The following is a 24,767-nucleotide window of genomic DNA, read 5'->3' on the forward strand; positions in this document are numbered from 1 at the left end:
TTGGTATTTATCTTCTTTCCGGCTCTGCTTGTCACCTTCTCAAAATTCATATCAAGCACCACGAATTGCGTCGAGAGAGTTAACAGATGTCATCAGTGTAATTGAGGTGAATGATGAAAGATGAAATCGTCTATTGAAACCCTTCTCGTTTTCCCGATAAAGCGGCATTAAGAACGTCGCCGACAAATGATATGGACGACAAGATACAACCCTCCTAGACACCGTCTTTCCCTTCAAATTTCTCCGAGAATCTACCTCGATACAGCACGAAACGTTTTGCGCAATCATGTTTAAACCTTTTACTAAATGAACAGCAGGTGGAGCGCTGATTTAAATTCCCCCTACTGTTTTAGAGTGATCCAAAGGGGTTTGAAAAATAGTTGCTTAAGAGGGACCCAACGCGGAAACAAATTTTCTTTCTCTGCTGATCAGGTCCTGGAAGTGTTCTCTGATAGGATGATTTAAACTAAGATCTTCGCGACACCAGACAGTACTGAAATACCTCTCCAGTTGGTGCTATCAAGACGGTTATCCTTTTTCGGAATCTTAACGATCATCGTCCCCTCCCATTCAAAGACTGGACAAGCAGCTATGAATAGTTTTCCTCCGTCAACACCGGGCCTTTTACTGCATTTGAGTACGTTGATGGCAAAGATAATTTTAATTTTGTTGCAGGAGCAGTTTGTATTCTCATGTTACGTGAGCGACACCATGACCGTCCGGTTGTGGATAAAATCCGGCTCAATAGGTTACAGTAGGCGGGTCACTTAATCCGTATGGATGAGGATGATTCCACCCGGAAAGTTTATAAGGGCAATATCTATGGCAGAAAAACCAGACGAGGCAGACCCTGCCTAGGATGGAGCGATGGCGTAGGTCAGGACGCCAGACAGCTTTTAGGGATATCAAATTGGTGGACCTCGGCACAAAACCGGGATGTCTGGAGTTCCTTATTAAGGCCGGCCTAGATAATGATGACTAGAGACAAGGGAGGTTTTGATGAAGGCCTAGTGTTCATTAATATTCTCGGTTGGGTTATTTCAGCTTGTGTCATTCGCGCAGCAGAGAACATTTTCACACTCCTAGATGATAGCCGGAAACATACATTCAGAAGACCACTACCAAATCTATTGCTGATTGCGACATGGTTGATCCGATTAAATGTTTGTAGCCCTTCAGTCAAAACCCAACTGACCTTGTGGCAGACTCTGTGCTCAAACAGTGTTCTGACGATGACGAGGTGGTAAAAATTGGAAAAGTCTACGAACTGTTCACTGTTCTTGTTACACACGACTTATCAAATCGCTTAGCTTAGGCCCAGATATTCCAGCTTATATTGCAGAAAACAAGTATTCTGGGGCGTTGAGCCCCTAAGTCGTTGTTGATGCTTCGCTAGTCCACAAATTTCTATCCCTTTTACTCGCTCTTACGATTCTGTTTTCGTAAACCCCAACTCATGGGGTACGCCTAATGTTGTATAAGTGGTAAACCTACAGTATATGGTGCAATGCGAGGACGCCCACAAAAATCCGTATATTATCCTTAAAGTTAACGCCAAATGATCATCATAAGTTGAAGCAGATCCGGACTTTCGCCGAAAAATTTTTCTCATTGGTGGGACCCATTTTTAGCTGAGTGGTAGGCATTTTAGCATAGTGGCAGGTATTCATTCACAGCTGAATCGGCTGGTATCCGATATTCAGTGACGACACCAATCTCTTGCCGCCAATGAGATTTAAAATGTGGTTATTCATGCAGAAGAAGCCATTCTTCTCTCTGCTAAAAACCTGACGAATCTTATCGAAATTACGGTAACGCTACCTGGGTTGGAAGACACATCGGGAAACGCAACGATATGGCCATGCCGAAAGCCAGCCATGCAAAAAACAATAGCATTCACGGAAGCCGGCTAAGTAAGGGAAAAAATCCGTAGCTGTCACCTCCCTCCTAGTGCAACTACAGTGAAATATGAGCAGTTCCTAGACACTTTGGTTTTGACGCTGGAGACCGCAGCCTTAAAGTTATTGCCGGCAATTTCAATGCCTTCAAGTCGGGAAGCAGAGTGACGAACATCAGGTGCCAAATCGTCTTTGAAACTTTCCAGTCGAACATTTTACTAGCCAACTGTGGATATGTGCCCAACTTCCGAGATAAGGAGTTAGGCTCTGTGTTAATTTGAAGGTTTACGATTTGATGATCGGCCTGGTTTAGGTCTGAACTTATGACGGATTTCACTTGAATATAATTCGTACCAATTACGTATTTGCGACTATAAAATATATAAATGGAGCGATTACTCTCTGTCGTTACTTTCGATCACGCTGCTCCCAAGGCAGAGGTGAGGCAGCGTCTGATGAGTTGCCTCTGCCCTGGACGAAACAGTCAGTCAACTTTTTCTTTTATTAAAATTAAAGGCTGTCTAAATGCGAGCCGAAAACCGCTTCAAGTATCAACAGTTTTATCGATTTTTTATGTAAGGATATTTGGCTACACGATGGTTTCATATTGTATATACGTTGAATATATCCAATATTAAATTCGATGTGTCACTGACATTTTATCTCGTGTGGAAAAGTAATTTGTTGCAAAAGGGGTAACTTATATGACAATATGACACTCCCTATTAAAGTCTACCTTACTGGAATGAACTTAAGGGACGTTTGTAGTAAGTTTGGAAAACAGAATAATGTACTATTACTAAATTTTTTTGAGCATATATCGTAACGAGGAGTATTTTGAAGCCTTGGATTGTTTCTGAGAACGGGTCCTTGAAATAATTGCACAACTGCACACCTCCTCTTTGCAATTAATGTTAAAACTATCTGCTTCGAAAAATTGATATCCCACATGGCCATATCGCCCCCGGTGAAACAATTTATTATTATGTAAAATAATGAGTATTACAAAGATTGGGAAGTGCTTAATGCATGGGAGACCCGTATGTTCAATTTCTCGTCCTCGGAAACACATCTCGTCAATGAATTTCACTTTTGATCAGTAGTGTCATTTCATTCATCGATCAAAGCTGTCGTCACTTCCTACGAGAATAAAGAATTTTTGCGTTCGTAAGACTCATGATCTAACTGATCCACGAATGCGAGAAGTTTTGTCTCTCCTGTCTAAACCTTAGAATAGCAAATAGGACATGGTTTTCATCATAAAAGGTACAGTCTTCAGCCATATTCTTGACAGTGCTATTGGCACGGCGATTCTTCCAATTGGACGGCAGTACAATTTGAGAAACTGATTTCTATGCGGAGTTTAAAAACAGCTAACTTTGCGGACTGTAACTTTCTTCAATGCACAGGTCACCTATATTTTTTATATATAGTAGTTTTAATGTATGATATTTTGTTCCTGCTAAATTTTAAAGAAAAAAATTCAATGACCTCAAAGTTTTCTTCAGTGATTATCGTCTAAAGTTACGGTAATCTAAGAGATAACTATGTATATATGTATCAATGTTAACGAGAATATCATCACCATCAACGGCGCAACAACCGGTATCCGGTCTGGGCCTGCCTTAACAAGAAACTGCAGGCACCCCGGTCTTGCGACGAGGTCCACCAATTCGAGCCTAATTCACCGCGAAGGTAAAAAAAAGCTCAAAAATCCATCCACATAGCGTCCGAGCTTATTAGGTGACGCTGCTGTCTTCAGCGTCTATCTAACACCGAACAAGACGATGCCAGATTATCAACGCAGATTTGATGCTCTAGAGGACGCTATCTTGGGCATGGAGGGGTACCTTCAATGCAAGGATTCTTGAAAGGGGCGTGCCTCATCCAGACTCCAGAGTCTGACGATATCTTTTCAAGTACACCAGCTTGGCAGTCTCCAGCACGTGGAACGTTAGGAAAGTGAGCATCGGGAGTTTCGTCATTTGTGCTCTTGAAACAGGGAGAGCTACGCTGAAAGATACTTCAGGGACTCGTGGCGCCGCAGTTGGTACTGTCGCAAATTCAATTATGTGCCTAACAACGACCACCTACGGGGCTTCCCTGCCTAGAAGGGCACCGATTGTGACAAACGTTGAATATATTCGTGGGCAGAAATATCCGACCTGCGGAAACAGTACCATAAGCTTCACCGTTTGGCACAACGTTTAAAAACAGGAAGGTGGCACACACCGCAATTACAGGGTACAGATCAGCTAAAAGGTGGCTCTTTTACTCCTGGGCTTCTAAACAGGCATGAAAGCTTTCATTGTTCCCTCCACAAGATTGGGAAGGCACGATTTCCTGACTGTGTGTTCTGCAAGGAGGTAGTGAACGACACCGATCACACCTTTTTTCTTGTGAAGGTGGGATATGATTCGTCAGCAACTTTACAGTTTTCTTCGGGCAACAGCTATCAGAGAGATGTGGACTGCAATATCAGAGAGATGTTAACTAGCGCTGACAGATAGATCCGCTTCGCGCAACCAGTGGAGGGACCGACTAACAAGGGGTTCTTTAAACTAACAGTCCTCCTCTTGCCTTGCTTGGGTGAAAGGAATTCCCTGACTTGCAGGCTCTGTGAGGCGGGGAAATTCAGGAGTTAGCTCGAAATAATGTGTCAAACGGTTCCAGGCTAGTTCTCTGATGACGGGAAGGTAGTTAGTTGGTAGTCGGGGATCGTCGTATCGTGAAATATAGCATTTCCACCTCAAGTTGATAATATTCCAGATGAAATTACCAATATTTCAAATAAAATTAATGGCAGTGCACAGTAAAGTCACGTATTCTTAAATTCAATTCACGATTTTCCAAACTAAATTATTTTTTTCCAAATTAAGTTGAATTAAACATTTTTCATTTTACAGGATCAAATTATTGAATGAAAAAGAAAAACTGTACGTGAAAAGTGGAAATATAATCCTCGTTCATTCATAGTTTTTTTCCATTATGAAATAATTTGATAGTGAATATTTAATTTGGAAAAATATCAATTTTATTTGGAAAATGGTTAATTTGATTTGGAAAATGGTTAATTTCATTTGGAAAATTCTGTATTTAATTTGGAAAGACGTGAATTTCGTTTGAAAAGCCGTTGATTTGATTTGGAAAGTTGTTAATTTCATTGCAATGTCGTTAACTAGAGGTGGAAATGAAACAGGAAAAACCTTTCATATCTGAAACGACTTATTTTATTACACTTTTATGGCAGTCAGTCTTCAGCAAGAAATGTGCTTCTATTGATACTAAGAAGAAATCAAACTGCTAAGTGTAGTAGCGTTGAGCGCAATGCACTTCATACGAGTATGTTTTTGTTTTAATAATTTAATAATTAACGCTTCCGTTCACCTCTTAATCTTGATATTGATTACATGAGTAACATTTATTTCTGTCAGTTAAATTTTCAACTGAAGTGAGCAATCAATCCTTTTTAGAATGTGGATGCAATAGTTTTCAAGTTCTGATGATTTACCATCATTTGTAGTCTCGTCACATATTGTTACGTGGATATCGTGGCTTCCGTACCTGGCTGCCAATTATTTCAGAATTCTTATACGTATTTGAAAATATTAGCATATTCTAAGGAATAACACCTAATGTTGCCTTGAGATTGGGTAGTGTATCGTACTAACTGAATTCTGTTGTAGATTTGCAAATGAATATTTTGTCTTAACTTATTCATTCCTTCAATTCCTTATTAATTACACTATGGCTTTATGGAGCAGACTATCGCAATGGAAAACGGTTCCAATCCCGATGGTGCTAGAGGGATTTGCATCCCAGCTAGCTGCCGGATATCAGTGCATCAGCTGTGAAAGCGTACCTAAGTCAAACCAGAAAAATTATCTCTAACACACTTCAAGGCTTAGGTCAGATCTGTTGAGTCATAGATTGCTGCTATTATGTTTACTTTCTGTAGTGGCCGCGGCTTCGCAACGGGAGCAGGATTTTATTCGCCTTTTTCAATATGAACTTAACCAAATAATGAATTCTATAGTGTGCAAATACCTTAAATTTCGCCGCATATTGGACATTATTGAATGCATTCGGGGAATTATCTGTCGCATTCGTCAACGCTACTGCGCATCTTGCGGGCTACATGAACTCGAGAAGTCCAAGGCCGGCTTAAGCGGGGCCGGCTGATTGAGAGACGGCTGATGGGCCGGGGAGAACAAAGGAACAAGGAGAACGTGAGTTTTGGCAACGGAGTCACATCGAACGAGAGGAGCGCTTTTGTTTTCCGCGATTTTCCCTTTCAATCAAGGAGAACTCATCTAAGGACATTGTAGCTCGTCGGATTTTCCGTAGTTCATTGTTTTGCGCAGTTTTCTCTAAAGTTTGTGGATCCTGAAACTGTGGACCTGAAAACTTGCATAGTTAGTCATGGGGCATGATGAAAATATAAAATGTCTTTGTCGAGTGGAAAATTTGAATCACAAAAAGATCACTCAAGGAGTCGTGAGGTTGTAAAATTTTTTTTTTCTTTCAATTTGCTTTCGAAGATATAGACCAATTTCTTTTTCAGTGGGAAAAGGGGGAAAAGAATCGTAGTTGGTTTTGGAGCGAGGAAGAGCTTGAGGAGACGAGAAAGGTCGGATGGTGTACAGTCGGCCGAGAAAATGGGAGACACTAGATGATATGAATTGTTGGGTGTTGACAAAAATACGAGGAGTAGCTTGATGATTTTTCTTGGAGGTGCACGCTGATTTTTTATTTGGAAGGTAAACTGGTTGCGGTGATTCGGTTTTTTTTTTTATCATAAAAAAAGTTTTCAACGCGTACTGGAAACGAAAGAGGAGATGCGAAAAGACTGAGAGGGTGGAACAGAAGCGACTCGATGCCATGAGTGAAATTGAGGTGAAACCAACAAGGTTTAGGTCAATTCTATGCTATTAGAGGCAAATTGGTCTGTCGGGTGTCACTGAATCACTTGAAATGAGCCGTAGCGATCTAGTGATAAACAATTTAAGTTTTGATGCGACGCAGAGGCTTCGAAAAATTCACCAAGTGAGGTGTTTGTCGTGCATGAGTCTTCGAGAACTCAAAAGAAAATCATTTTGACATTGCGTTCGACAGAAGGAAGTTTTTGCAACTTCAAAAGTTATCTCTGCCCTTATCAGTTTTCACGTTGAAGTTTTCTTTCTGAGTTGCTCCCGTAGCTACATAACAACGAAATCAATGAGTTGTAGATAAAATTCGGCTCAATAGGTTACGGTGGGCTGGTCACATAATCCGTATGGATGAGAATGATCCAGCCCAGAAAGTCTATTGGGCAATATCTATGGTAGAAAAAGAAGAAAAAGAAGACGAGGCAGACCCTGCCTGAGATGGAACGATGACGTACATCAGGACGCCAGCCAGCTTTTAGGGATATCGAATTGGTGGATCTCGGCGCAAAACCGAAATGTCTGGAGTTCTTTATTAAGGCAGGCCTAGACAGGATACCGGTTGTTACGCCGTTGATGATGACAACCGAAAGGAAAAGGTGATGATCGAGTGATATCTCCCAATAATGTAGTTTCGATAGCAATTGTGGTTCGGCGAGAGTCTTCATTACCACAAGACGCCGTTCATTATCTTCTATAATCGGCCAACACTCAGGACCATGGAGAGCGACAGTACGGACAACATTGCGGTAAATTTTATATTTGAGACGTTCGTTGATACGTCGATCACAAAGAATACCAGTTGGGGGACGCCACTTTATCCAGGTTGCGTTAATGCGTGAAACAATTTCATAGTGCAGTTCTCCATTAGCTGATAGCATTTACCCGAGATATTTAAATCGCTCGGTTTTGGACAGGTCACCCCCGCTGGGGATCGGTCGTCAAAATTCAGTTTTATTCAAATTCAATCTGAGACCGTGTTGCATGAGCTGATCATTCCGTTTTTGCACAAGTTGCTCGAGATCAGTTTTGCAATTAGATGCTAGGAAAACATTATCTGCATAAAGGAGTGTATAAAGGGCCGGTCGTTGGATGTCCCGTGTAACGGTGTCCATAACAAGAACAAAGAGGAGTGGTGAGAGGGCGCTTCCTTGATGAACACCAACAGAGACACGAAGCGGTTTTGATACACCCACCACACTTCGAACTTTACGGACCTTTATTTCAATATCGTCATTCCAAAGCCAAGCATCTCGGTTGATGTACCGCTTACCTGGCTTGGTGACCCCGAGGTTTGCAGAGGCCGCTTTGCAAATGTAGGATGATGAGACATTCGTTTGATGACCCATGTATTCATAAGTACAAGGTCATGGGTGTCCGCAAAATTCGATTATACGCTCGCCACCCTCACCGTCTACTTTTTCACCCACATGGCCATTAATGTGGCCAGCAATGATGATATAGTCGTCAGCAGGCATGTGACAAGTCTTTTCATCGAAAAGTTGTCAGCAGGCATCTTTCTCAGCATCAGGTCGACCTGTCTGTGGTGTGTACGCGGTGAGGAAGTGAATAGTGCGATCAGCTAATATAATGGGAAGCTTCATTCGTCATCAGCCAATTATTAAATCATGCGACTTCTTTAATGGCATCACGAAAACCCTCTGAGGTGGCAATGCCAACACCGTATTGAGTTTGTGGGCTACCAAAATACAGAAGTTTATAACCATTTTTCCCGCGTTCGCGTTCAATGCCGCAGCTTTTGGCACCAGACTATCGGGTTTCTCGCAGAGCGCAGACATCAATGCGCCTTTTCCGAAGTGCTCCTGCGAGTTCCTCGGTCTTTTCAGTTAGGGTGCCAACATTTGACGTGCAGATACAAATTTGTTTTATTCGGACTAACTTACATACCGGGGCCCGTCCTGCCGCGTCGACTGAGGTGGATGCCCTAGTACTTTTCCGAGGCTTATTACTCGATCCGGTCATCTTGTTTCTAACGACATTGGATGCATTTTTTTGTCGGCCTGTCACGGGATCTGTCACCAAGAGTGAAGTAGGAACTAGCATAATGGAATAACTCCAACTATACTCTATTTATCTCATTCCCTGATCTCAACATTTTTTTTTATTTTTTTTGGTTTTTCACTGAGGATAGTGCAAAGTACCTCCTTTACCTAGGCTTGGGACCAGCATTGTTTTGTGGCCGAGTTGTCATGTCCTTTAAAAACTACAATGGAGGAGATGGTAAATCATATTCGACTGTACATATTTACGCAGGACTTGCTTGACTAGAATCACTAACGAAATTATGAATGCATTTTTGGTTTGATTAAATTTGAGAGCGATGATATCTCATACCTCGCGTTCGGCACTTGTATTTTTTCGGAATATTTAAATAATCGCAAATTATACTGGAAACTTCTAGTTTAGAGGAAGTTATCACTTCTACATGCTTCATCTGTTGACACAGATACTTAAATTTGCCTTCAGCCTCTAATGGCAAATAGATTTTCGTTTGATGCCTTTTGGTGATTGTAGGACCAAATTACGTGTTCAGCGGCCTAGATTGGTCAACAGAGATGGAGTGATACTGCTCCATGATAACGCCCGACCCCATGTTTCCAGAATGACGGTCCAAAAATTAAATGAATTACGATATGAGACTCTTCCTCATCCACCATATTCACCCGACCTCTCGCCAACCGACTACCACTTTTTTAAGCATTTGGATCACTTTTTGGCGGGGAAACAATTCAGCAATGAAGTAGCTGTCAAAAGTGCCTTTGAAGAATTTCTTAGCTCTAGAAACCCAGACTTTTACGAAACTGGAATAAATGCCCTTGTATCTCTTTGGGAGAAGTGCATTGAAGCTGCTGGTTCTTATTTTGACTAATAAAATTAATATTCATAAAAGTTATAGTTTTTCGAAATTTTACTCAAATATCCGACATTTCATTTGCAACAACCTAATACATATAATAAGGATGGTGAAAATTCCGTTATCCGGAAAATAGTTTATAGTTTTAATAGTTTATTTGACAGAAGAACATCTTAATTAGTAGAAAAATCTTTCCAAAGAATAAACTCAATGAATAATGCAGTAATAAAGTCGACAATTTATAACTCATGCGTAACGTATAATTTTATAGTTGATCCTCACCTTCTATTGCAATAAATTTGTATTCATGGCAAAAACTTGTACATTTCGCTTTCCTACTAGGAGACAAAGCGCCACAAGCTCTTCTTATTTATATTCCGTTAGTTAAACAATATAGATACTTCCACTTTCAAGTGATGGCCTATTTTTACAGTTGGAATTGCACTGAATTAAATATTTATGAAATAACTTAAGCATAAGATTGCACATAGGTGTAGGTGTATGTTCTATGATTACATTGTAAAAAAAAAACCAGCTCTGAATGAGTTGCAGCAACTTACATACATGCATATGTCATACAAGTCGTGTGCCGGGTTTCTTCTTCTCAAACAGCCATTTTCAAGTTCATTACTTCATTAATGAGTGGCTGCGATTTCAAGTTTTCAAAAACAACCAAGAGCGCAAGCTAATAATCTTTTCGATGGCGTAGGTGGACACTTGACTTAGTTTGATATGAACAGGTTCATTGTTTGTTTCTTTTATTCGCTCGTGTCCCATATTCATACATTGGGTTAGAAATTGTATAATTTCGGCGTAGGCGAAAGTGTTATCGACACTTTCATCGTACCATGACATATCAAGTTCCGCCAAATTTGTTAACATATATTTCACAAAATATACTTTTTGAGACTTTATGGTTTGCCAGCTTATCCTCTGAGATTTATCAATCATTGTCTATCGTATTTAATCTATTGAATGAGGGAACAATCTTTATATAATGGAATTAGACCTTTTGATATTTGATTGCATAGAAACAATTAACATTTTTATGTCCTCTATGTCCATTTCAATTGAAGCTTTCATCAGTCCCTAGGACATAATTATTTATAATTTGCATCTTTGTTTGTATATAAAATATCCGGAAAAACTTTTTATTGCATTTTAAAGTATTTTGCTCATTATTATTACAGTGCTATCCACTTTACTTTGTTCTGACAAAGTATTATCGATTAATTCATGGTTTTTATGGGCGTAGATTTATGAAACATTCAATTTAAATATGTTACATAGTTTCATATGCTATTTTAGATAACACCAAGATACGAAAAAGAGGTTTACAGCTAAATTTATGTATGTAGCATAATTAATAATTGTATAAATAATTTAGTTATTATTCCGAGAAGTTTGCAAAGAATCTGTGATGTGATAAATTATAGTTGTCCACTCTTATAAAGCTTTTGGAAATCCAGTATCCATCCATATACGATGACCATAGAAAATTCTTATGTGGGAAAAGAAAGTCATTTATAGATGGGATGTCAAGAAACGATTTCTTTCCATCATTGGCTTCGAATTTATAAACAAATGGTCACTTAATTCTACATTTTCTAGGAGAGTAATGGATACTTTTCATTAGCTCAGAAATAAATGCATATGAAGCTGCATGCTAATGGTTATTGTTGCCGTTGGGATGCAATTGGTATCGCTCCTCGTTTTTCGGAATCGGCGACCGAGGTATTAAGCAAGTGATCAATTGTTTGGACCAAAAGTCTCAGGAAATGACTCCAAATACCTTTCGTTCGGTAGTGTTTTTAGGCAAGGATGTTGGGATGTTTGAATCAAAGGTCTCGTCTAACTGATACTTGAAGCAGAAGAGACATCAAATAAGGATATGATTCACCGTGGATGTTCCTTTCTCGAGGATACCACATACGGACGAACCGGTATTTTTTCTATTCCCCCGTTTAACTTCGCGTGCATTTTTATGTATAATACACGTGGAGGTTTCTATATGACGGACTGAAGTGTTCAAAAGGACCAACATAGCCCTGAGCGCTGATAGCACCAAAGCCATTTAAGCGCATGTCAACGGAAAACTTTAGTAAAGGTCTGTTTAAGTACTGGTGGACTTATGCGGCCACTTTTCCTGTTCCTGGGATAGCACTGCCCCCGATGTTGACCATAGTTAAACGGATGATCATTTTGGCCATTTCCAATTTCTACGCTCAGCCGGCCCGGGTATCAAAGTCTCGGAATCGCCATCTTGCTATCCGATGAAAAAAAAAACAGAAAGAAAAGAAAATTGTAAGTATGATCTACCCCTCCAGAAAGCTTCTCATTCTACCGAACCGGCAATTGAAAAAAAAAACTGAAAATCTCCAAAATCATTGGATATAAACTGAATGTTTCATTATTTCGGAGAATCCTTCTAAGAAAGTCTTAAAGCGTCATTAAAACACAAAGGCGGGTAAGACTATTATTTTCGCTAAGCTCCACCCAATGAAGCCCCAGTCAGGGTTGTTCATTACTACTTTCGAGCCTTGTCAGGAGCTTAATGTGGTTTTCAAAGTGAAGTGCATCCTTCCCCAGAATATCACTCTTAACAGAGTCAAGAACTTTGATAATGTGCAGCTTTTTAACTACCATAGCTTCGGGCATATTAACAGAACTGTTCGATCGTACACAGATGCGTTAGGCGTACAAAAACGATTCTCTTGGACAACGTCATCATAAGATCTGACTGACTGCGGAATCGTGGAAGCGGATCGATGAACGGAAAAGGTCGCGGGCTCCATTGACCGCTGCAAGTAATGGCGGGTCTGACGCACTGGAATTCCGATACCGAGCGAAATCCCGAGAAGTTCAGCGTAGTGACAAGAGAGAATTTGCTATTGCGCTGGTAAGAGAACCGGAAGATGCCGTAGATCACAATGATTTCAGAAATGTATACCCCATCACAAAAGAGCTTGTATGTGGCCACGAATTTTTCGATGGTCCTGTGAAGGATGGAGCGATGATGAACAACAGAAGAGGTGGAAAGAACACTTCGCCATGGCTCTTAACCGTATCACATCCGGTGAGGTTCCTTCTCTTTTGGATGAAAAGGCTAGTCACTGCAACATACGGATACGGAGCGTTCCTCGAACCAAAAGAGAAAACAGTTCGACCATCAATGCACTAAAATGGAGTAAAGCCACTAGGCTTGATGGTGTCCCCGCACAAGTATTTATCGTTGTACATGCAGTTACTGCAGATCTGCTGTTTCCATTCGTTCGGAAATCATGAGAAGCTAAGATCTTTTCCAGAGAGTGGAACAAGGAGATGATCGTCAAGATCTCAAAAGAGGAGACCCACTTTGAATGTGACAATCAGAGGGGTATTTGCATGCTCCCTTGCGTTGCAAAAATAATAGCCAAAATAATCCTGGAATGCATCAAAGAACAATTCGAAAGGTTGATCGAGAGATAGCAGACTGGTTTCCACTCCGGATCCTCCAGCATTGACCACATCAACACCCTATAAGTCACTTTGGAACAGTTTGCGAAGTTGAAATCTTCGCTTCATCTGTTCTTCCACGATTGCAAGAAAACTTTCGACAGCGTGAACAGAGATTGTATTTGTCGTACTCTGCACAGGATGGGCTTTCCGGAGCAAACAATAGCTATCATCAAGGCGACCTATGATGGCGTATGATGTATCGTGTCACCGATATTATTTTTTCCTGTTATCGGTGATGTTCTTTATGCAGCCTTGTCCGGAGGATGGTATGGATGATATGGACGATGATATTTTTCCTCAAACACCTCGACTACGCTGATGATATCTGTTTGCTTTCTCACCGGATCATTGACCTTGGCCAAAGGGCTCTGTATTTGAAAAGACAAGCAAGTAGAGTTAGACTGAAGATAAACACCAATAAAACCAAGGTCTCAGTATGATGGGTTATCGCACTTTCCGTATCTGCATTAATGGGCAGAGCATCGAAATTGCCGATCAATTTGTATATCTGGGAAGCGTGGTTCCTGCGAACTGGATGTTGCCCGACGCATTAATAGGAGTAGATCCGCTTTTGCTGCCCTGAAGTTTGCCTTCCAAAATTAGGTTGAAGCTCTCGCTCAACCCAAAATAATAAACAGCAAAAATTCGCTGTCAAACTTTTAATGAATTTATGGAGTTGAATATCGTTACATTCTACTTTGCGTCCTTGATCTCCCGTCTTGATTTCACACGCCCAACGAGCCACTGTCCAAATGTTGGTTGATTCTCTGAAAGCGGACTCCTACTGCATTTCAGAGGCTTATTTAAAGAGTAGTCATAATGTCAACTTCACCGAATGTAACACTGTCCTGAATGACTTCAACACTGGTGCTGCCCTTTTAGTCAAGAACGACTATGAATTTGATGAAGTTTTCTAGAAAACCTGCTTATCTTTTCCGTTCTGTCGGCGATAGTTAAAACCAATAATGATAGACGAATTTTGATAGTTTTCGTCTAAATCAAATGTAGATCCCCAATTGAGCAACTCGGCGATAGCATGAAATTCTTGAAAAATCTCCATTTAAGATCCAAATCTCCATTTAAGATCCAAATGTCTTTCCCAAGAATGGGAAATTTCTGGTAGGTCAGAGACGATGGTAGGAGCCAGGCGGCGTGGTGTTAGCTATGCTAGTGTGGTGAAGGGCACTCAGGCAGATTCGTAGTGTGGAAGGAGGAAGTACGCAGGTAAAACCCAAGAATTTGCATCATTTTTTAATTGAGTTTAAAATATATACATAGACTTTTCAGAGTTCCTAACTGGAGATTTCGTGGCTGTCTAAGTTCCATTCGAAGCCGACCGGGGAAATCGTGAGGCGGTCGTGATATGGACTACCTATCAGGACACCGAATTCCACCGTTAATCGTCAGACTGGTGAGATCCTGCAAGAGGAAGGTTTCCGGGGCTGTGATGCCAACGCGCATAATGAGATCTTGGGAGCAGCGACACCAATCGAAGAGGTGAATGACCTACAAAAGTTTTCTGTGGGTCGGGAGTGAGGAGGACATGATACAATAATAGATAAAAGGAGGAAGAAGAAAAATTTGGAAAGCAGCAAAAGGTACATGCCCAGAAGTTAAGACGCACAATGAGAAACTATAAACCATTTAAATCACCGGGAGTAGATGGCGTTTTCTCAGTATTACTTCATAGAGGCGTAAAAATCACTCCTAGGGGTGGTGACTTGCTGCATAACTTTGGAACATATGCTAAGGACGTGGTAGCGGGCAAAAGCGGTCTTCATTCTGAAAGCGGACAAAAAGGGTCCTTTCCCCCTTAATCTTTCAGATCAATTTACATGATATCATTTGTACTGAAAACAATCCAGATGGTTTTAGGTAGCTACATTAAAATTTACATTCAAGTACATAATCCCCTAAATCCCTTAGTAGTAACAACAGGTACCAGTTTTGTTGCTAATGAATACTACCCAAAATTGCCCCCTTGTACTATCACTGTTAATATGGAGCTTAGTAGTAGACGGACTACTAGAGAGCTGGCTGACGATATTGTATTAATCTGTAGGGGCAAATATGAGGACAGCCTGTGTGATACAATCTAAATTCTAATTACTTACTAGCACTTAGTGCGGGAGGGCCAGGTTGTGCATCAATCCAGTAATGGTTACCATAGTACCATTCACCTAGAAGGGCAAATTTGACCACTTGAAAGCCATTAGATTATATGGCATCGAAGTTAAACGAAAAACAGAGGTTAAATACTTGCAGCCCCATAGCAGGGTAAAAATATAGATACACCCCAAAAATATACTGCAAAAGTCAATCTAATGTGACCAGATAGAACTGAATTCGACAGAGCAGCCACAGAATTACATAAACTTAGACGGCAATCAAAACACTTAGGACCAACCCGGTGAATACGAAATTGACTTGTAGCTATTGGGTGTAAACGTTCGTAAATTAAACGCGATTTGTAGCTAACAATTAAACTTTTTATTTAACTCAAATTACAAACACGCGGAATCGAAATTATGACTGTAGATTGACAGACAGGATCTGACAGTTGACGGGTATGTGTATGACAACTTATGTCAGCATTGTCACACCCCTACATCACTCTCCCCCGAGTGACATTGCCGTCACGATGACTTTTCGCTGGAGGATAAGTGTGCTTCGGTGGCGGTCTGGATTACAAATATGTTCGTTTAAGATCCTGGTGAGTTTTATTTTCGTCATTCAGGAAGAAGGCTGGCTTTAGTCGTTCTGTTGAGACGTTGAAGTTCTCTCCATTAACTTCGATTCGAAATAGACGATTGGTGATTCGTTCGATAACAGGATGCGGACCTGAGTAAGGTGGCGATAATGATATACGAACTCGATCATCTCGTAGAAAAACGTGTGTGGCAGAACTTAAGTGTCGGTGTACGAATTCGACAGGTTTGTTGTGATGTGCTGATTGTGTTGGACGAATATTACGCATTTGTTCTCGTAGTTGATTTACGAATTGAGCTGGATTATCGTCAACAGTTTGATCATCGAAAAATTCACCTGGCAGTCGTACAGTGGATCCATACATGAGCTCGGCACATGATGCGTTTAAATCATCCTTGTAACACGATCGTAGTCCAAGTAGAAAGGTTGGTAAAGAATCGACCCAGCTTTTGTTTCCGTAACACATTATTGCTGCTTTCAGGGAACGATGCCATCTCTCAAGAATGCCGTTGGAAGCTGGATCGTATGCCGAGGTTCTTGTTCGTTCGCAACCGATTAGTTTCGCGAGTGATTGGAATAGTGCTGATTCAAACTGGGATCCTTGATCCGTTGTAATTATTCGTGGCACTCCGAATCTGGCTATCCAATTGTTGTAAAAAGTTTCGGCGACTGTATTCGCTGTCTGATCGCTTATCGGTATTGCCTCCGGCCAACGAGAGAATCGATCTATCATCGTCAAACAATATTTGAAACCTTTCGAGAGTGGCAACGGGCCAACTATGTCGATGTGTACCTGTTCGAATCGACCATCGGGAATGGTGATATGCTGAGGAACGTTCGTGTGTCTGCTTACCTTCGAACGTTGACACGGTATGCATGTTCGGCACCATAACAGGATGTCTTTACGCATATTCGGCCAGACGAATTTGTTGCAAATTTGTCGCGATGTGGAACGTCCGCTTGGATGAGCGAGCTGGTGAATAGTGTCGAATACTTTTCGTCGAAGTTGAGTAGGGATGTATGGTCGGACTTTACTGTCGGTTACATCACAATAAACTGGAAGTTGTCCTGCAGTCTGTATTGCTTATAGTTTTAATGATGTTGTATTGCTATTTAGTAAGGCTTGAAGTTCTTGATCTTGTTGCTGTTCATGCGATAGTTTGTCTGCGGTGAACGAAGATGGCATGGAAATGGCGTCAACTCGTGATAGTAAGTCGGCGACTACGTTGCTCTTTCCTGGTACGTGGCTGATATGCGTTGAAAATTGCGATATGTAATTTAGCTGGCGTACTTGACGAGGCGAAGCATGATTCGGTTTTTGAGAAAAAGCATAAACGAGAGGCTTGTGATCGGTTTTTATGCAAAAATTTGATCCTTCCAGTATATATTGGAAGTGTTTGATAGTGGCGAAGATAGCTAGCAGCTCTCGATCGTAGGTGCTATATTTCTTTTCTGCACGCAGCGATCGGATTTCCTCTTTCAATGAGTTTAGCTCATTAAAAGTATTCGTGGAAAGCTGCTGAACGGATTCGATTTGGGGTTCACGAGCATCTAAAATCTTGTCAGCGATCTCAGCGAGTTTGTCGTTATCGGTGCTGTCCATCGAGGCAAGAATAGCGCGGATATTTTCGGAAAGCCGTTGAATCCATATCGATTGTAACAGTTCGGATCCAACTTTATCTCCTGCGAGCAGTTTCATTTTGCGCAGCAAACCGGATGGTCTTTGATCACCCAGTTCGACATCATTTAGCAATTTTCGGAGTCGTTTGCCTTCGGATTCAGTAAACTGTTTGATGAGACGTGTTTTAATCATGTTGTAGCGATCTTTTTCGGGTGGGGACTCGATGATATCGGCGACTTGTTCGGAATTGAAATTATGACTGTAGATTGACAGACAGGATCTGACAGTTGACGGGTATGTGTATGACAACTTATGGCAGCATTGTCACACCCCTACAGACTTCAGAACGCCTTAATAAATTGAATTTATTAAGGTCTGGATACGTTGGGTAAGAAGGCTATAAAGCGGCAGATGTGCTTGCCAAGAACGGAAGGTTGCTTTACGAGTCAGAACCCTTTTGTGGAATCGGAAAATTGTTGGCCATGGAAGGATACGAATCGAACCTCTCACACGATTGTTTAAACTTCGCCAAGAAAAGCCTTAGGATTATAGTGGGAATTCACACTCATCCTTTCAAGCTAAATTACCAAAAGATATCTGCCCACACTGTAGGAAAGGTGATGAAATATCCATACGTATTTACTTGCGTACAGTAAGTTAGGCACTTGGTAAGAAAATAATTAATATCAGATGCTAGCGTGGTCCTTTCAGTTATGGGGTTGATCGGCATACTATCGATATACTATAACCATTAAAGGGACACAATAGTTCTTTTAGGAAGCGGTCCAACCTACCCTGATGTTATTATTATTAACTAGTCAGTGGTCACAATTATTTTCGACGTAATCTATAGCTGATCAAAATGACTTTTATTAATTGTACGTATGTAGATGTGAATATTAAATTTCAATGAGTTTTTCGCAGAGGAGATCAAGTTTTGACTTTGACTCGATAAATGAATGAGAATTGCTTTCTAGTCGAAGGATAGTAAGAACATTATCTTCCAATTGCACTCATCTGTGATAGGCAGATACTATATATACATACATTGATAGATATTATCTCCATCTCTGAATGTTTACTGCATTTTGATAGTAATCAGAGCTGTCCGATATTCAACTTGAGTAGCTTTGTAGTCTGTTTGTTACTCATTTCCATTTCACTTCAGTATTGGATTAGCGTTCACGTTCAGTAGAAGAGTTTTCTCGTGCTTTTGCGAACAGTACGATAACAAAAGTCTGGCTATTGATAAAATTCACACAATCATGGAAATTTGTCATGATTGTAAATTATTATGAGTGACAAATGTACACATTTGTCCACCTAGTGATGGCACATTCTTGAAATCATTGTAAATCATTGGAAAAGTTAGACACAAAGTTTCTTGTGAACAGTGGTACTTTAAAATCTAATGATTTTGTTTATTTTAACACTCTTCGTGCTAAATATTAAACAATGATTATTGTTAAAGAGCTCATGTATGTTAAGTGGTTGCAATTTAAAACGCGAACATAATCGAGCAGTAACTATTTTTGTTTGATCAAGTACTTATAGCATCTTCAAGTTTGCCTCAGTCAAACAATAATTGATCGCCTCAGTACCCCGTAGAATATTATAATTTTGATTGCGTATTGAAATATTATATAATAAAATGTTGATTGCCAAGAGGAATTTGAAGCTAGTCCGTATGCATCTAGCGCTAATGATTCTTCTACAAATGTGTATTTTTTACGCATTGGATTCCTCAGTTTGATTTGTGAACAGAACACCATTAAAATGGATTTGTATGAGTAAAATTGTTCATACATAGTAGCGAATGATTTATTGATATTATTGTCACTATTTTACTTCTTGGAGCCAGAATATGCGACATTAAGATGTGATCGATTATAATTAGGGATCCCACCTTCCCGGGGAATACAATGGTCAACCCTCTTTTGCAATATTTCTCGCTCTAAACTGAAAGTAAAATGTCTAATTAATTCCATATTGGTACATACCTTTATTGTTATAATGCATCCGGCCAGTGCAATTATGTTACACAGCATATGATAGGAGTCAATTAGCAGAGTCAATGCGTGTGTGATATGGCTCAGAAATAGTTGCAATATGAAATAACATATTGACAGCGTAAGTACAACGTAAAGTTGGACAGGTTGTAATTGATAGATCCACTCCTTCATTGGCATCTTTTCATGTGTAGTAGCGACTGCAAGCCGACGAAGTTGGATCTTATTTCAACCAATCTCGGAAACTTGTTGAATTAGTTTTTCCTTATAAGTGGATTATCTTTTGATTTCCACTTATTTTGCGCAATTATAGAAATTCCGTAAATTAGTGATTTTTTGGTAGATCCAATTGTCGGTCGTGGAAAATTGAAAGTGTCTCGTAGTCTCAAATGGTAGTAGATTCGCAACAATCTGAAAATATAAGATAGTATAGCTTTAGAAACAGAACGTATTAAGGAAATGAATGAATAAGTAACATTTTAAAGAAGGAGGTAATGTTTTAGAAATACATCATACTAGATGTAGATAAAGGAACAAGATTTACAATAGATTATTCTCTGAAGGGTCTACTGTTAGATCTTTAATATTAAATAAATACACACCAGGTACTATATTCCCATAGAAATTAAGAGACTGCAAACTGTTCTTTTGATAAGAACATCCAGATTGTATTCGGTTTACTCCTAGAAACCATATATACCAACGAGATATCAAAAATCTTTCCTTAAAAAAGTTAAGTGTGTTTTCCTTACAATTCACTTTCAGAGAAAAATTTATTTCTGGTTGTATTGTTCGTAATTTACTAATCGATACGTTTTATTTGACACCCCACACGACTATATTCGGTAGAAAAAAATATATATACTCCCCTTTTGCATGTATGGGGACGCCAGCCATAAACTCACTGATTTCAATAAGGTTTTGTTTCACAGAAAACCCGAATAACGCAATCGTGAATAGGATCCACGACGGATCGCGTCCTCCATTGATGTTTCGTCCGCCTTGGATTTTAGTGATATGCACCCTAAAAGTTTCTCTCCTACTTTAGCATCTTCGGGCGATGATTGAAGATGTCCCTTGGATGGTTAAGAGGAAAAGCGGAAGGGAACTCCTCAAATTAAGAAAAAAATGCAAACTGTAACACATTTTTATTGAAGCTCCGACATTCATAGAATAATCATCATCAACGGCGCAACAACCGGTATCCGGTCTAGGCCTACCTTGATAAAGAACTCCAGACATCCCGGTTTTGCGCCGAGGTTCACCAATTCGATATCCCTAAAAGCAGTCTGGCGTCCTGACCTACGCCATCGCTCCATCTCAGGCAGGGTCTGCCTCGTCTTTTCCTACCATAGATATTGCCCTTACAGACTTTCCAGGGTGGAAATGGATATGAATTAAGTGACCCGCCCACCGTAACCTATTGGGCCGGATTTTATTCACAACTTGACGATCATGGTATCGATCATAGATTTCGTCGTTATGTAGGCTTCGGAATCGTCCATCCTTATGTGGGGAGGGGCCAAAAATTCTTCGGAGGATTCTTCTCTCGAAGGCGGCTATTGAGGCATCCATTTCCCTCTTATAGGTGTTGCGGAGGGCTGTGTTGTAGATGGCTTCAGTGTTAACTTTCACCTGATTGTCAGAGGATTGTCCGTGTAGGATTGTCAGCCCTACCCAACCTCCAACCTGGAGGACTAGTTGGTATAATTAGTCCCGTTTTTAGGCGCGGGAGACTCGCCTTCATCTTTCTCCGTCTGCAGATTTTCGTTAAGGAAGAGTTCCCAGCGGTCACCACATGGAGGTGGAGATAGGGCTTGGTAGGAGAGCTGTTGGTGTTGGTTCAGTAGGCGTTTCCCAGGTTTTATGCTCCATCGTGGGTACCAATCCACGTTTCGCCCTGGGACCTATACTACCCTTTGACCATATAGAATAATGCTATATTAAAAAATCTTTTACGTTAAGTACAATTTTGGTTCCACCAGTACGTAAATAAAATTGTATCTGACCTCAAAGGCATGTCAAATGTTTTTCTTACTTTCCAATGGATAAGGAAACTTGGTAAATGATAAATCTTAGCTCGCAAGCCTTCGCTCACTTGTCCTATTCGTCATCAAAAATTTGGAAACAAAATAAAACAAATAACAACAAATCGCAAGCCTAATCACACAGTCTTCCTAAACTTTAGTTATTCAGCCATATAGACTTCTACTTTTTTCGTGTATTTCTCTACTCCTGTCAGTTGATCTCAGTACGCAGAAGAGGCATTCCGGAGAAACTTATAGCGCAAAATCTCACGTGCTGGACCGAGGTGAAGTCTCGGAAGATTTTGAGATTCAAAACGGAGTCTGCCAGAGTTGCATCCTGTCACCGATATCTTCTTCTTTCTTCTTTTTCTTCAGCCTTTGTCCCGTTCACAAGCGGGGTCGGCTCGTCGTGATCGGCTTCGCCATTTGGCTCTATCGAATGCCTGATCTGGGTGCAATCTCGAGGCTTTCAAATCCCCATCCAGCGTATCAAGCCGACGTTGCTTAGGTCTGCCTTTTGGTCGTTTACCATCGACTTCGATGTTCAGACCAATCTTTGCAAGTGAATTCTCGTTTGCACGAATTGCGTGACCATACCATCGAAGACGCCTCTCTCGCAACTTTTCCACGATTGGTGCAACCCTATAACGATCGCGGATATCCTCATTTCGGATGTGATCTAAAGGTGTGACGCCACTAGTCCAACGTAGCATCTTCGTCTCCATTACCGCAAGACGCCGTTCATTGTCTTTTATGGTCGGCCAACACTTAGAACCATAGAGAGCGACTGGACGGACGACATTGCGGTAAATTTTAGATTTGAGACGTTCGTTGATACGTCGATCACAAAGGACACCAGTTGTGGAACGCCACTTCATCCAGGTCGCGTTAATGCGTGAAGCAATTTCATAACGCAGCTCTCCATTGGCTGATAGCGTTGACCCGAGGTATTTAAATCGCTCAGTTCTGGGCAGATCACTGTCGCTGACAGTGATTGTGCCTGTTTCATGGGGATCGGTCGTCAAAAATTCAGTTTTGTTTAAATTCAATCTGAGACCGTGTTGTATGAGGCGATCATTCCATTTTTGAACAAGTTGCTCGAGATCATTTTTGCTATCAGATGCTAGGAAAACATCATCTGCATAAAGCAGAGTGGGGGCGCTGGACGTTGGATATCCCGTGTGACGGTGTCCATAACAAGGACAAAGAGGAGTGGTGAGAGGGCACTTCCTTGATGAACTCCAACAGAGACACGAAGCGGTTTTGATACACCCGCCATACTTCGAACTTTACTTTTCGGATCGTGGTAGAGCAATTGAACCCAGCGCACGAGTTCTTCTGGCACGAAGTGTTGTCGTAAAGCATACCAGATGAGTTCGTGTGGTACACGGTCAAACGCTTTCTCTAGATCCAGAAAGGCAATGTAAAGAGGGCGATGCTTCTCACGGTGTTTCTCCATGAGTAACCGCGCAGCGTGTATTGCGTCAGTAGTTCCGCAGTTCTTGACAAATCCGGCTTGATTCACGGTTATTTCAACTATTTCGCGACTACGGTTGTCAAGAATGCGTTCAAAAATCTTCATGGTATGGGAAAGTAACCGGATCGGACGGTAATTTGAACATTCTGCTGGGCTACCTTTCTTTTTCCATATCATTGCTCTGAATAGCTAATGGCGTGGAAGCTTTTCAGATTGGTTATCTTCTTTCCGTGAAGCGGGGGTATGCAGATTGTGCGGATCCCCTTTTATCCTGTTTTTTTTTTTAAATCTATATACCCAGCCCCAAGAAAACTCTGAGCCCAACAGGAGTTTTCCTTTTCCACCCTCCTCTCACCAGGCCCTGTGATATACAACAATAACGAACAGAACAAGTTCTTCCCGAAATATCACTAATTTCTCCATTTCTGTTTAATTGTTAGTAATATTTTCGTGTCGTGGTAATCCTATCCACGTGTATCCTTCCGGTAAATAGTAACATTCCCATTCCAAAATTCATTAATTTTCTAAGAAAACTGATGAGTGTAGCATTAACATAAAAGTCGTAGAGAGAAGTAAAGGTTCCGAAAAGTTCTAGGAGGAAGTAGCTTCTATGAAATTTCTGATGTAAAAGCTGTTGAGAGCGAGTGACTAATATGGAAAATCTCCTTTTGATAATTCAAGGAGAGATAATTTACGAACATATATATCAAAAGTAATTCAAGATTCTTATCTCTGAGTTGTCATTTTCCCGAATGTCTGGCAAAGTCACAGCACTTCTAAATACTGATTCTATTACTAAATGACCAACCTCTATCGGTTGGTACACTTTTCCTTCCCTAGTCTTCCCTAGAAACCAACACTGCTTGGTTTGAGATTAAGTCGGGCCAGAATATGCAGGTGATGCGTGTCAACGGAGGCTTAGAGCTTTTCGGTAATATTGGTGATCACTTTTCGCGTGCTGATTTTATATAACAGTACAGGGAAAACATAGACACGGAACATCTTTTTAAGGTTTTGTTTCACACAAAACCTCATTAAAGTCAATGCAATGACTGTCTGTCACACCCGATTTACTCGGAAACGACTGAACCGATTGTCACGAAATTTGGTGAGAACATATGACCTATATGTCCCTTCACATGCAGCGAGTGGCACCATTTTAAATTTGGAGGACGCCTGCCCATATACGCGAAAGAGGATGTAAAATTGTTTTCACAGAATATAGTCATAGTGAATATCAAATGAAAGGGGTCGATTCGTACTTTTTGAAGCTGATCTTACTCTTGATATTGGGTGAAACATATTGGAGTGAGGTCTCAAAACGCGTGCCTCTAAAAGGGGAACAGGTCTCTTTCTCACAACCTATTCAGCCCAAAAATCTGAATAAAATCACAGTGATGCATTTATATTTATAATCTAGGATTGTGTATTACCATGTTTTAGAAATTCCCCGGAAAACCCCTTTTAAGTTCATCCCGGAACTACAAGATGAGCATAGGCGATAATGTAGAATATAATTCTGAAAAGTTTGAATGCAATTCTACTATTATTAACAAAGTTATAGAAAGTCAAAGTTTCGCATTTCATGCAACCTTATTGCACTCTAAGGCGTGTCTGACGTCATCATCATATAAAGTGCACTTTTATGAACGGCGAGGTGCATGGGAACATTTTAGTTTCTTTTTTTTGGCTTTTTTTAGTTTTTAGTTGTATATCAGTGTCAATTAC

The 24,767-nt window shown here is 40.6% G+C and overlaps 1 protein-coding gene across 2 annotated transcripts in view; it reads right to left on the minus strand.

The window, feature by feature from the left end:
- The window catches only part of LOC119647488 (zinc transporter 1), a 71,676-nt gene that overhangs the window by 22,944 nt on the left and 23,965 nt on the right, over positions 1 to 24,767 (minus strand). For both annotated transcript variants that reach the window (XM_038048446.1, XM_038048447.1), the window contains exon 2: positions 19,527 to 19,946. In XM_038048446.1, the coding sequence (XP_037904374.1) occupies positions 19,527 to 19,715 (189 nt within the window). In that variant the 5' untranslated portion in view covers positions 19,716 to 19,946. The remainder of the gene's footprint in view (positions 1 to 19,526; positions 19,947 to 24,767) is intronic.

Source organism: Hermetia illucens, chromosome 2 (genome assembly GCF_905115235.1).
Source record: "Hermetia illucens chromosome 2, iHerIll2.2.curated.20191125, whole genome shotgun sequence".
NCBI lineage: Eukaryota > Metazoa > Arthropoda > Insecta > Diptera > Stratiomyidae > Hermetia > Hermetia illucens.